Source organism: Sorex fumeus, unplaced genomic scaffold (genome assembly GCF_029834395.1).
Source record: "Sorex fumeus unplaced genomic scaffold, SorFum_2.1 ptg000003l, whole genome shotgun sequence".
Classification (NCBI taxonomy): domain Eukaryota; kingdom Metazoa; phylum Chordata; class Mammalia; order Eulipotyphla; family Soricidae; genus Sorex; species Sorex fumeus.
Window position 1 is genome coordinate 51,307,342 of NW_026606060.1, and position 13,374 is coordinate 51,320,715.

The 13,374-nt window shown below is 52.1% G+C and overlaps 1 protein-coding gene across 3 annotated transcripts in view; it reads right to left on the reverse strand.

Annotated features, from left to right (window-relative positions):
• The window catches only part of NFYB (nuclear transcription factor Y subunit beta), a 138,120-nt gene that overhangs the window by 12,810 nt on the left and 111,936 nt on the right, over positions 1 to 13,374 (reverse strand). The window contains exons 1-2 of one of the 3 annotated variants that reach the window (XM_056114479.1): positions 10,088 to 10,220; positions 7,516 to 7,600 (exon numbers count right to left, since the gene is read on the reverse strand). In XM_056114479.1, coding sequence (XP_055970454.1) covers positions 7,516 to 7,521 — 6 coding nt within the window. In that variant the 5' untranslated portion in view covers positions 7,522 to 7,600; positions 10,088 to 10,220. Of the gene's footprint in view, positions 1 to 7,515; positions 7,601 to 7,903; positions 8,260 to 10,087; positions 10,221 to 13,374 lie in introns of those variants that run through there. The other 2 variants (XM_056114487.1, XM_056114495.1) reach the window with 2 other exon arrangements.

A 13,374-nucleotide genomic window follows, 5' to 3' on the forward strand; every position in this document is an offset into this window, starting at 1 on the left:
AGGAATATTATTAACCACAGACGGGGTGTTAAAACGACTATTTTAAAAGAAGGCTGCTTAATTAATTTTACCCAGAGCTAGAAGAGTTCCAAGAGGAAACTGTAGGGGGGAAAAAACCAACCGAACCATAAGCCCTGAACTGGCTCCATTCCATTTCAACAAGGCACATCCTGCTTTGCAAAGGAAACTATTCAAAACAATAAAGGGCTGTCAATTTATGGGTGGAAAAAAAATATTTTTGGGTTTTATGCCACTACTGGCTTTGTGCTCAGAGGCTGTTCCTGGCAGTGTTTGGGGGGTTATGTGGTGCTGGGAACTGAACTCACAGCTGCACATATACAAGGCAAATGCTCAACCCCTGAGTCACATCCTGAACTTATGGATAAAAATAAAATTAATGAATTATCTGAAGAAAAAATGCGGCAAAAATTAAGTGTGATTTGTCCATCTCCAGACCAAATCAAGAAGAGACAATTGCTTTGCAATGCTCACCAGCACCCAGCTCAAACATACATGTTATTAACTGCAATAGCTGATTCCTCACGAATACACCTCTTCCTCGCTGTCTGTTGGATTTTTATTTAATACTAAAATAACAGGCTGGTTTCCAAGTCTCTAACAACATGGAATTTTTCTGATACATCTGTTGACTGTGGAATCTAATTTAATTTAGATACAGATACACATTCACATTCTAGATAGTTGCTTTGCGGGAAAACGAGAATAGAGCTCGTTTTCCTAACTTAATACTAACTTAATACTTCCTGAGAGTAAAGAGTACCTAGTTACTTGTATCTTTCAGAGGCATCTAAGATGCCTCTAGAAAACAAAGTCCTCAACTCTGATGATCCCTGAAAACAAGCATCTTTTACAAGTGCATTTCTACATAAGATGGCAATGACAAGGCTGCCATCCCCATCTCAAACAGATAATATGAATAAAAGGGAACACTACCTAAATATTAATTTGATTCTAAAATGCTAACACAACAACAGAAGATGTGTTGGATCTGATGGGTTTGTTAGAAACGCTGTCCCCCTGGAGCCAAGAGGCAGGTAACACAGATAAGACAGGCTGCTCTTGGGACTGGAGTGATAGCACAGCAGGTAGGGTGTTTGCCTTGCACGTGGCTGGCCCGGGTTCAATTCCCAGCAACCCATATGGCCCCCCGAGCACCGCCAGGAGTAATTCCTGAGTGCATGAGCCAGGAGTAACCCCTGGGCATCGCTAGGTGTGACCAAAAAACAATAAATAAATAAAACCTTTATGTTTCCCTGAGCACCATCAGAAGTAATTCCCTTACTGAGTGCAAAACCAGGAGTAACCCCGGCCCATCGCTAGGTGTGACCAAAAAAGCAGGGGGGCAGGGGGGGAAGAGAGGCTGCTCTACTTTCAGAGACCTGGGCTTCATCCCTGACATCTCAGATGGTCTGATGAGCACTGATAGGTGTGACCCCAAACAAACAAAAAAAGAAACAGCAACAGATATTCATTGCTATCACTCCAACTAAAAAATTCTGAGCGATAGCACAGCAGTAGGGTGTTTGCCTTACACGCGGTCAGTCCGACCGACCCGGGTTCGATTCCTCCGCCCCTCTCGGAGAGCCCGGCAAGTTACTGAGAGTATCTCATCCGCACGGCAAAGCCTGGCAAGCTACCCGTGACGTATTCAGTATGTCAAACACAGTAACAGTCTCACAATGGAGACGTTACTGGGCCCGCTCGAGTAAATTGATGAACAACGGGAGGACAGTGCAGTGCTATTCATTGCTAAATTAATGCTTGTAATATACCAAGAGTCTATAAATTAGTTCATGAACAGGGCACTGTTCAAATAACCACGACCTGTGTGATGAATTAATTTATAAATACGAGACTTAAAAAGTATTAAAAGCGGGGCCTGAGCAAGTCCGGTGGGCAGGGAACTTGCTTTGCACGCGGCTGACCTGGGTTCAATCCCCAGCATCCTACATGGTCCCCCAAGCACCGCTAGGAATAATTCCCAAGTGCAGAATCAGAGAAATCCTGGAGCACTGTCAGGTGAGGCCCAAAAACAACACCCCCGCCCCCAAAGAAAGAACTAGAAGCAAAAGGTTTAATCAGTGGTTTTCACTGGTTAGTCTATAAAGAAGACTGAAAGCAGTGGTTTAAATCACATTATCTTGTCATACATGGTCTTGTGCCTGGAAGTGGCACAAGATTAACATCTTAATTAACATCATTAGCTCATACACCTTAGTCTCCTGTACAAAATACTTCTAAAAGTCCATGCAGTTGTCAGAATTAACAAACAGAAACCTCTGCTAAGGGGAGTGCTGGGGGCTTCCGGCCTTCGTGGATAAGCTGTTCCCTCTTCCTAGCCGTCTTTAGCTGCCTAAATCCAAGCCTTTCTCTCCTCTCACACTCCCCTTTCTACCACTAAACCTTGCCCCATACTTTAATCCCAGGGCTCCCCATTCTCCTGAAATATGATCCACGATGCAAGCCAATTCAGCATTCCCTCCTTCCAGCCCCAAATTACTTACACCCGGTGCTTCCTTAGTCACTCACTACCCTACCTAGCCTCTATCTGTGGAAGGAGGGGGAAGCTTGTTAGATACATTCTGACATGCCGATGCTTTTCCCCAGGTCTGAAACTTCCAACAAAAGTGCACAGAACAGGCAGCTCTCAGGGCTTCGCTCAGCCCTGGGCTGTGGGAAGCGTGGGCTCCACCACTGACACCAAACAGTCACTGTGACCTCCGAGCACCACCAGGGGGGTCCTATTCCCTCCCGGGTGCCCCACACTTTACAAAGCAGACTGTGGATCGCAGGTGAATGGGTCAGCAAACGTTCACCAAGTCCACTCAGTATTTCTGGCGTAGGTCTCTGCTGGTGATGTAACCTCACGACACAAGATAGTCTTGTCCTCATTGTGCAGAGAACACAAATGCCACGTAAACTGGGGGCAGGGCCAGGGCGAGGAATCAGCCCGTGAATGCGTCTCAGGCACAGGTTCTAGAATGTGACCTTTGGTTTGAATTCCCTGCCACAAAACCTTGAGAACATGGAGCGAGTAAAGAGTACCGCGTATAAGGACTTAGTATGAATACTCAGGAAATGCTATACAGCTATGAAATAATCACAAACAATTGCGACTGCCAAGGAAGACAAAGATGCTTTGTTTCATACATGAAGAGCTTGTTCCAGTTTGTTTTGTTTGGGGGCCACACCCCGCAGTGCTCAGGGCTGACTTCACCTCCGCACTCAGGGATCACTCCTGGCCACGGGACCACAGGAGATGCCGGAGATCAGACCCAGGTTGGCCGCGTGCAAGGCAAACGCCCTCTCCACCGTGCCATCAATTCTGGCCCCTTGGAGAGCTTATTCTGAGAGAGACACCACTAATCCGGGGAGTCAAGGAAAACTGTGCAGGATGTGACACGGAGAAAGAGGCAAAGAAAGACGGCAAGTGATGCAGGCAAAGGAACCGGGAAACGAGAAGAGGTGGGTTGGAACCATCAGCAGTTGAGGCAGAAGGCTCGGAAGGACTGTACAGCTCACTCAGGGTGAGAGCACAGGCAACAGGAGCAGCAGTCTGGGAGCCGCGGACTCAAGTGTCCTTTGGTAAATACCGTCAACAGAGACGGCGAGACCTGTCTAGGGATGGCCTAAGGATGACACGACGATTCCCGGAGCCAGGGAGACGGCTGGGGAAGGTCGAGGGACAGCAGAGCTGGGCGGCGGGAGAACTCAGCTGAAGCACTGGTCATGAACGTCCAGGGGAACTAGGAGACTCAATGGTGACCCTCACGGTCCTGATATAAGAACAGAGAAAACCACGGATGGAGCAATAGTGCAGTGGGGAGGGCGTTTGCCTTGCACGCGGCCAGCCTGGGTTGGATCCCCGGCATCCCATATGGTCCCCTGAGCACTGCCAGGAGTAAGTCCTGAGTGCAGAGCCAGGGAGTAAAGCAAAAAGCAAAAGAAAAAAAAAAAACCACAACAAAAGACAGAGAAATCCAAGTATGAATCTGATCTATGCAGAGGACAGGACAGGTAGGATAATGACAAAGACCGTGGGTAAACGATCAAGCACTAATCTACAAGGTCTGGTAAGCAAAGACAGGAGCAATTAAGTCCCATTAATTTTATAGCTTATTCTAATTATTTTATTGAACTCATAAAGTTTCAGACCTGGTTTAATCCCTGGCACCCACACAATCCCCTGCATACCACCAGAAGCCACCTGAGCACAAAGAATGGAGTAGCTCACAAACAAACACAAAAGGCTCCACTTACAAAACACGTGAAATGAATGGTCAGTGGGCTAAGCTAAAAAATTTGCCCTACCTGTGTTTTAATATAGCTAGGTTCAAACTAAGAATTGGCGATCAGGGCTGGAGAGATGGTCCAGCAGGTAGGGCACTTGTCTTGCACGTGGCCGACCCTGGATTTGACTTCTGGCACCACATGTGGTCTCCCGCCCCCCCCCCCCCGGAATGATTCCTGAGTGCAGAGCCAGGAGTAACCTCTGAGCACCACCAGGTACAGGCACCTTCTCCACCCCACAAAACAAGACAAAACAAAACAAAACATTGCAGTCAACAGTGTCCACTCAGATGTTTCACGTCCACTGAACATTTTCTGAGTACCTCCTGCAGTGCTCATCAGGCTGATGCTCGTGAGTTGATGGAGGCAACATGAGGCTGACTGGCCGGGGAAGAGCCGGAGTCTCGTTGGTTCCTGACAGCCTGGTCCCACCATACTTTAAGTTACTGACCGCACATGACATTTAAAGTTGCATCGCAGAGAGAGACAACACTGTGATTCAGCCCAGAGGTGACCAGGTATTCAGGCTCTTGCAACTCCAGGCACCAACTCTAACTCTGAGGAAGGTGACACCCCACTTTCAGTCATGTGTCCCCCTCTTTTCCCCCCTGGCTTTTGGGTCACACCCAGCGATGCTCAGGGGTGACTCCTGGCTCTGCACTCAGGAATCACTCCCTGGCAGTGCTCAGGGGACCATATGGGATGCCGGGGATCCAACCCGGATTGGCGACGAGCAAGGCAAACTCCCTCCCTGCTGTACGATCGCTCCAGCCCCTTGGTCATGTATCTTTATGTTCAGCTTCGGTATTCCCTTGTCTGGAATGGAGTCGATGTTAGAAGTGAACAGCTGACTTAGAAAAAAAGCACTGAAGCTAGGGAGACGGTATACGCTTGCCTTGCATGCAGCGGCCTGGGTTTGATCCCCGGCATCCCATATGCACACTGCCGGGAATAACTGCTGAGTGCAGAGCTGAGAGTAAGCCCTGAGCACTGTTGGATTTGGATGCCCACCGTGAACTCCCCCCCCCCCCCCCACCGCCGTCCTATCACCACCAAATAAAGAACTCACTCACTATGACAAGGACTCAACAAATGTGACCAAGCTGGTAACTGACCCCGCGAATACTCTTCTCATCTGCTTTCCAGGCATGCGAGTCTCCCCTCTGACAAAACCCTCCCTCCCACCTGTTCTTGGGATCACAGTCCTCCTTGTCTCTTTGGGGACAAGAAACAACACAAAAGAGCCCCCTTCACCTCTAGTTTATCTTCACTCTCCCTTAAACACATTTTGACTCCCTCCTAAAACCGACAGCACACAGAAGCTGGGAAAATCGGAGTCCGTACGCACTTCCTCGTCCCTCTTCAAACTCCCTTGCCAAGTGCTTTTTCACCCCAAGATGAGAGAGAGACTATTCTTTTGTTTCTGTGTCACACCTGAGGGTTTACTCCTGGCTCTGCGCTCAGGGTCGAAACCCGGCAGTTCCAGGGACTGAACCGGGGCCAGCTGCAAGCAAGGAGAGTGCACTGATCCCAGTGACCCCATCTCTGGTCTGAGGTTGTTCTTAGCTATCGAAACACCGCTTTCACTCTCTTGGGGTTTTTGGCAGCGGGGTCACTGCAGAACTGACATGAATACTTGAAATTCTTGTCTCCCCTTGACTTTCAAGGCAATGTTCTTTCCACCTAATTCCTATTTACTAATTTTCTCCAAAGTGATCTTTTCTCTCTCTCTCATCTCTTATTCTCAAATGGATTCATTACATACCACTTCGATGCTTCCTAACATCTGCAATCATATCCTGCCTGCTAACTTCCTCAAACAAGAGCTGCCTGTGGAATGTGCTGGATATCACATTCCTGCAAACGGAAGACACTGCAAACTCAAACTCACCTCCCATCCCCTGCAAGGAGGCAACCGAGAAGAGCTCTCGGGTCCTTTGCAAATTGTCATTTTCCCCTCCTTCTCTTCTGCCAGGCATCAAACCCAGAACCTCACACACAGATGCAGAGCAAGTGGCCCACTCGATTCCAAATCTAATACCAATGACACCATTTTTTATAGGCAAAATATGTCAGTCATTCCAGGCTTCCCCCCCTCTTTCGAGTTCTAGCTAGTCTTCATGGTGTCATCGGGAGCTGCGTTTCCTTTTCTACTCCCACTGGGTTACTCTCCTACAGTTCTGGAACCGGGAGCGGCACGTCACCTAACTGAAGGGCCTTCCACCTGTTCCCGGGTCCTGGAAACACCCGAGGGTGCTGGGCGCCTGCCGCGGGGCGGCTGGGTGCAGCAGCTCTCCTCTTTCAGCAGGAGGCGACTGCCAATGGAGGAAGTGAGTTGTGACATGCCTGAGGTCACAGATAAAAGCAGAGGATCACCGGCAGCCGGGGCCTGGCAAGCGGTATCTTGTCACTAGATTATCCTGCCGGCCCTCCCCTCCGGACCCTGCCCGGAGCTGTCACTCATCCCGGACCATTAGGTTTCTGCCTGTGCTGAAGTAGGGGGGAGGGGGCGCTGCTGGTAATACTGGCCAAGGGGCCGGGGGGCCTCCAGAGACAGAGGCCCTGGATGGGAGTGGACCCAGGACAAGACAGGGCTCAGGTCCCTCGGGGCTCTGACCACGGAGCTCTCCCCGCCGGCACCAGGGCTTTACCTACCTAAATCCCACTCAGTCTTCAAGGCTCTGCTGAGGCCTGAGACCCTCCCCCCACCCCCACCTTCCCAAAGGTGAGGGTCTACCACACCTTCCTTCTATTCTCTTGGGCTCCACTTAACACCAGCATTTCCTAGGGACCAGGATGAAGTTCAGAAGCACAGCCTGTGCCTTGGTGAGGGGGAAGGCTCTAGGTTTGATCCCCGGCATGCAAAAACAGAACCCAAAACAAACCCCAGTCTGTCCTGTCCCACACAAAACTGTCCTTTAAATATTCAATGTGATGGAAGGCCTACCAGCTGAACACACAGTGTCTGAGAACTGGGAGAAGCTTTTCATCCTGTAACCCTGACAGCACTTAAGGACCCCTGGGAACCAAGAACTAAGCCCTGTAAGACATGGAACCCCAGAAAGACCCGGAGTGGGCCCAGGGACTGTCTGACCTGAAAGGCATCCACCCCATCAGGAATCACCAATATATGTCAGTTATGGTTTTTGTCTCCAAGTAATTACTGTTCAAATCAAATTAACAAGTAACATGGTATGCACTTACTGTCATGAAACACAGTCAGTCGTCAGTGGATTCAGACTCAAGAACACCGGGGGAAAAAGGTGCCCAATCTTTGCCCACTTTCAACCTAGAAGATAAACATCTATTAAAAAGATATAGCCTACAGGCTTCCTGCCCAGTTAAAATTAAAAGACACAGATAATTTTACCCCCCATTCTTACTCACGGGAGTCCCGGGTATAAAACGATGTAAAAAAAAAAAAAAGCAGGCACCCGCTAAATCAGAAAATTCCGGAGAAGCCTGAAAACTTAATCTAATAGAATCCTGAACTTAGTCACAGTCAATGTAAATACTCATCGTAACATGTCAAATCAACCATGCAAGCCTCCAAATTATACATCTGAACTACTTAAAAATAGTAATGCCCTACTCATCAACTTAATATGGGACGGTGGGTTCTTAACGCCGGAGAATGTGTCTTCAGGGTGCACGAACTCAAGAAAAATGTATCTCAGAACGTAATGCCTCCAAATTAAATAGCTCAGATGATTCTGGAAAGAAGAATCACTGCGCACAGAACACACATTGACGAGTACACTCAATTAAGACCTTTATTTCTACTTTTAAAGCAACGCCACCATTTTGGAATAAAATTACATCTCAATAGCACTTCATTCCCACTGTAAAGTATAAACAGCTGAATAAATTGACATCAATTACAACGTTACAATTTCCATTTCTCATTTGCTCTTGCCCTTTTTCAAGTGAAACAATTAAATGGGGGGGGGGGGGTGTGGGGGCGGGCTATGTCAAAACAAAAACATACCCTCCCTGTGGTGAATTTTAAAGGGCGAAAACACATCCATTCCCCTTCCAGCCCGAAATTTAGCAAAGAGGAGTGAGGAGGAAATAAATTCGCTGCCAGTGAATTCCAATTTTCAAAATGCCTTTGCAAGGGGTCCAGGCAAGCCAAGACGCTGCCAGAGCTGACACTGGAACATAGGGAAAAACAGTATCTCCTTTTCAAATCCTGGGCTCTGTCCTAGCCCAAACTCCTTCCTTGCTAGCTGGGGTGGTTATTTTATTTACTATTTTTTTTAAAAGGATGTTTTGAGAGGGAGGGAAAAACCAAACCAAACCAAACCAAAGCTCTGGGGGTGGTGTTGATGTATTTTGCTGCACCCCACTCTCCTCCTTCCCCCCACCGCCCCCCAGACCTCACAGTCATTCACCCCAATAGTTTGTGTGTCTTTTTTGGTGTGTCTGGGCAGAGCCCAGCGAGCACCGCGAGGGGCCCCCACATCGGGTCTGTATTTTCTTCCTGGGGCAGGTCGTGATAAATGTGCACGCTCCCGGGGGTGGGGGGGTGGAAATGTATACATCTGTTTAACGTTGGAAGAAATGCAAATCTGTATCCAAGAAAAAAAGAAGAAAAAAAGCAACCGACCCTCCTCCCCTCCATCCTCCCTCCGTTCTTTGGCACCGACCCCCCGCCCCAGCAGCAACCCCCACACCCCCCCGAGTTCTTGCATCCAGCCCCGCCGGGGCCCCCCGAAACTCGGGAGCAGCCGCGGGGCGCGCGCGGGTTGGGTGGGGGGCGGGCGGGCACCGAGTGGCCTTTTAAGGGAATCGGGCTCCAACTTTGCCGACTTCCCCGCCGCGAGACCCCCCTGCGGATGAATGAGCGCGGCTCGCCCGCGTCCCGGCTCGGGGCCCTCCGGAGTCGGGGAGGTGGAGGAGGGTGCTGGGTGCTAGGTGCTGGGGACCCGCGCGGCTGCCCGGGGGCCGCGAGCGTGGTCCCCCGGGGTGGGGGTGGGGGGTTGTGGGGGGGGGAAGCGGCGCCCCGGAATTCTTTGTTCTCGCCGACTGGGGGCGCGGTGTGTGTGTGTGTGTGTGTGTATGGGGGGTCGGCACAGCCTCTCTTCCCCCACGCCCCGAAAACAAAATAAAAATAATGATCATCATCGTCATGCATCCTCGGAAACCCACCCAACCCCCCCCCCAAAAAAAAAAAACCCGGGCGCTGCCTGGCCCCACCGCGCGGGGGCCCCGCCAGATGGTCCCGGCCCGCGCCCCCCGCGCGCCCCCCGGCCGCGACCTGTCAGTCCCGCCCGAGCGCAGCCCCCCGACTCGCCGCGGCCCCGGGCCCCGCGCCCCGTCGCCCAACGCCCGCCGGCCCGGGGCAGCACACAAAGCGGCCGGGCCCGGGGGGCGCCCCCCACCACCACCAGCACCGCCGCCGCCGCCGCCGCCCCGGGACCCCCTTCCCGGGCAGCCCCGCACAAAATGGAGCCGGCGCCGAGCCCCGAGCCCGGCCCGCCGCGGCCCGCACAAAGAGCCGCAGCGCAGCGCAGCGGCCCGGCTCCAGCCCCGGCTCCAGCGCCGGCTCCAGCTCCAGCCCCGGCTGCTGCAGCCCCGGCCCGGCCCGGCCCGTCGCGGCGGGCGGGCGGGCGGGCGGGCGGCGAGTGGCCCCCCGGCCGCGGCGGCGGCGGCGGCGGCGGCGGCGGCGTTGGCGTTGGCGGCGCGGGGACGGCGCCCGCAGCAGACGGACATTTCATTCGAGCGAAAGTGGAGTCGCTCTAGGAGCGATCATTGGCCGAAGCGAGACACAAACCTCCAATGCAGCCCTGGTTGGCTCCCGTCTCCAATCGGCTGTTTGGTTGGACAGAAAATGGCTGCGAAGGAACCAGTCCCAGCGCGGAGCTCCGCTTCCAGGACGCGGCCTCCCCTCCCTCCGCCGCGGGCCGCTTCCCTCGGCGCGACACCCTCCCGCCGCGCGGCCCGCGCGCGCCCGCCCAGGCCCCGCCCCCGGCGCCCCGCCAGGCCCCGCCCCCGGCGCCCGCCGGCCCCGCCCCGCGCCCCGCCGGCCCCGCCCGCCCGGCTCGCCTCGGGCTTCCCCGGCCCGGCCGCCGAGTCTCCCTCCCTCCCTCCCTCCCTCCGGGTGGACGCGGGCTTGCCTCGCTCCCGCAGTGCTGCAGTGTTTGCCCGGGCTGCGGGAGATGGGTGCGTCGCCCCCGCCCCCCCCCACCGCCCACACCTCCACGTGCCAAAGGGTCCCCCCCCCCCACCCCGGTTGCCGAAGCCGCAGGCCAGCCGGGCGTCGCCAGTGGCACTCCCCGAGGGGGAGCTTTTGCAAAGGGTGGGCACCTCCTGGTGTCCCCCCCCCCCCCCCCCACACACACACCCGTGAACGTCGCCAAATGCACGACGGCGCGCTTTGACACTTTGGTCGTGGAGTTCGGGGTTGGGGGGTTACGGGTTTTTTCTTTTTTTTTTTAATTTTATTTTTTTTTCCTTTCCGAGTTCATCTAATGATGCTGCCCTCAGGTTGAACAGGGTGGCCGGTCTAGCCAGATGTTTGCCCCCCTTCCCCCCCCCCAACTTAAAGCGTTGCATTTCCTATTCCCCCCTCCACTCCTTCACCCGCACCCCACCCCCACCCCCCAAGTAGTTGCAACCTGACATGTGGCTTTTCGAGACCAGATGGCATTTGGTGGGCCAGGATCCGCCACGCGTCCCGCCTGGCTCTGCGGTCTGGCTGAGTCTCGCTCGCGGTTCAGAGCCCACCCACCCCCCATCAGTTCAGACCCCCCCCCAATTCAGGGCGGGAGCCCCGGGAAACTCCTCGCCCTCCCTTCCAAGGGACCCAGGGGCGTGGGGGCATATTCAGCTTCCCAGCTATGGCCTTTTAAAGCATATATGGACGTGCTTTATTTCTAGAACTGCTACTGTTTCTCCGCATTATTTTAACGTTTCTGGAGCCAATTAGGAAGCAGAGATGAATGGAAGTCCCTGAATGACAACAAAAGGAGTGAGTTGCAAGGGCCTTCTGCAATGGGCGATGGCTTTGGATTCTAGCGCCTTTCTTTACTCCTGGGCCCCTGGCGAGAAGTCTTTAGTAAGAGAGTAATAGTTTCTAATATTGTGAGTACTCTGGTAATAGATTATCATGAGAGTACTAATGGGTCCTTGGGTTGTTTGGAATACAAAGGCACTTAATCCTTTCCGCCCCCACCCCACCCAGTTGATCACTTGACTTCCTGTTAGTCGTCGATTTGCTCGAGAGGGCACCAGTAACGGCTCCATTTGTCCCTGTCACGTGCTAGTGTAGCCCAATGGCATCTGTTCGCTCTAGGAACACGAAGAGCCTCAAACTGATTGTTCATGATCTTGATGAAGAAGTGTGACCATCTGGTAGGTGGGTGGCCACGCGGTCTTTTGACATCCCATGGAATCCAGTTGGTAACAGCTCTAGTCCAGCGGTCGTCTTTAAATCTCATTACGTGACCAGCCCATCTGATTTTTGACACCTTGGCGAACGAGACAGCGTCCCTGATTCTTGATCGTCGACGGATGTCAGAACTCCGGATTCTTTCTCTCATTTGAGTGAAATGTGATATTCCAAGCATAGCTCTTTCAATTCCTCTTTGGGAGACCCGAATAGCGTTCTCATTCTGTTTGCGTAGGGCCCAGGTCTCTGAGGCGTATGTTAATGCAGGAAGAACAGTGGAATCAAAGAGATGTGCCCGGAGCCGGAGGTTCTTCGTCCTCTTAGCTATTTCTTCAACGTTCTTGAAGGCGTTCCAAGCCGCTCTCTTCCTCCTGCGCAGCTCGGGTGCCAGGTCATTTGTCATGTTGACTTCTCGACCTAGGTACACATAGCTGTTACACCCTCTTTTCAAAACAAGGCATATTGCTTGCGGTGGACTAGTATCTCACTTGCTTGTTTCTATGGATCTTTGCTTTTTTCACTCTGGCGAAGTTGGTGTTTTCTCTTGAACACCTATTTCTCTCTTACCCATCCCACACATCTTTCTTATTTGGGGGCCACATCCGGGCAGTGTGAAGGGCTTACTCCTGGCTCTGCACTCAGCAATCACTCCTGAGGTTACTCTGGGAACCATATGGGATCCAACCAGGGTCGGATGCATGTAAGGCAAATGCCCTACCTGCTGTACTATCACTCCAGCCCTGCAAACTTTTTTCTATAGAAAAAAAAAAAACTCTGGAGAGGGAAGGGGGGAGAGAGAGACTGAGAGAAAGAGCCTACCATAGAGGCCAGGGGGAGGGAGAAACTGGAGGGAAACTGGGAACATTGGTGGTGGGAGATGTACACTGGTGAAGGGACAGGTGCTGATCCTTTCCAACTGGTCTTGGACCATTATATGACTGAAACCCAATCATGAACAATTTTGCAGCTATGTATCTCACTTAAATTTAATTCAATTAAAAAAAAAAACCCTGCCTTGGGGTCAGAACAATGGTACAACCCTTAGGGCACTTTCCTTGTGAAACCAATTTCAATCCCTGCCTTACTATGTGGTTTCCTGAGCATTGTCAGAAGTGATCCCTGAGTGCGAAGCTAGGAGTAACCCTTGAGCATTGCCAGGTGTGGCCCAAAAACAAAAAGAAAACTATCCTGTGGGCTGGAGTGATAGTACGGCAGGGGTTTGTTCTACACACAGGTTGAATCCCGGGCATTCCATATGGTCCCCAAGCACCACTGGGAATGACTCCTGAGTGCACATCCAGGAGAAAACCCTGAGCACCTCCAGGAGTGGCCTAAAAATTAAAAACTAAACGAAAAAAATCTTTACATGCCATGAATTCATTAATTTTAATCCCCGTCTAAATTTTATTTTTATTTATTTATTTATTTATTTTTTTGCTTTTTTGGGTCACATCCAGTGGATGCTCAGGGGTTACTCCTGGCTTTGCATTCAGGAATCACACCTGCTCAGGAGACCATATGGGATGCTGGGAATCGAACCCGGGTCAGCTGTGTGCAAGGCAAATATGCCCTACCCGCTGTGCTATTGCTCCAGCCCCGCCCCCCAACATTTTAATCCCATTTTTTTTTTTTGCCTTGGAGCCACATTGGGCAGTGCTCAAGGCTTCCTT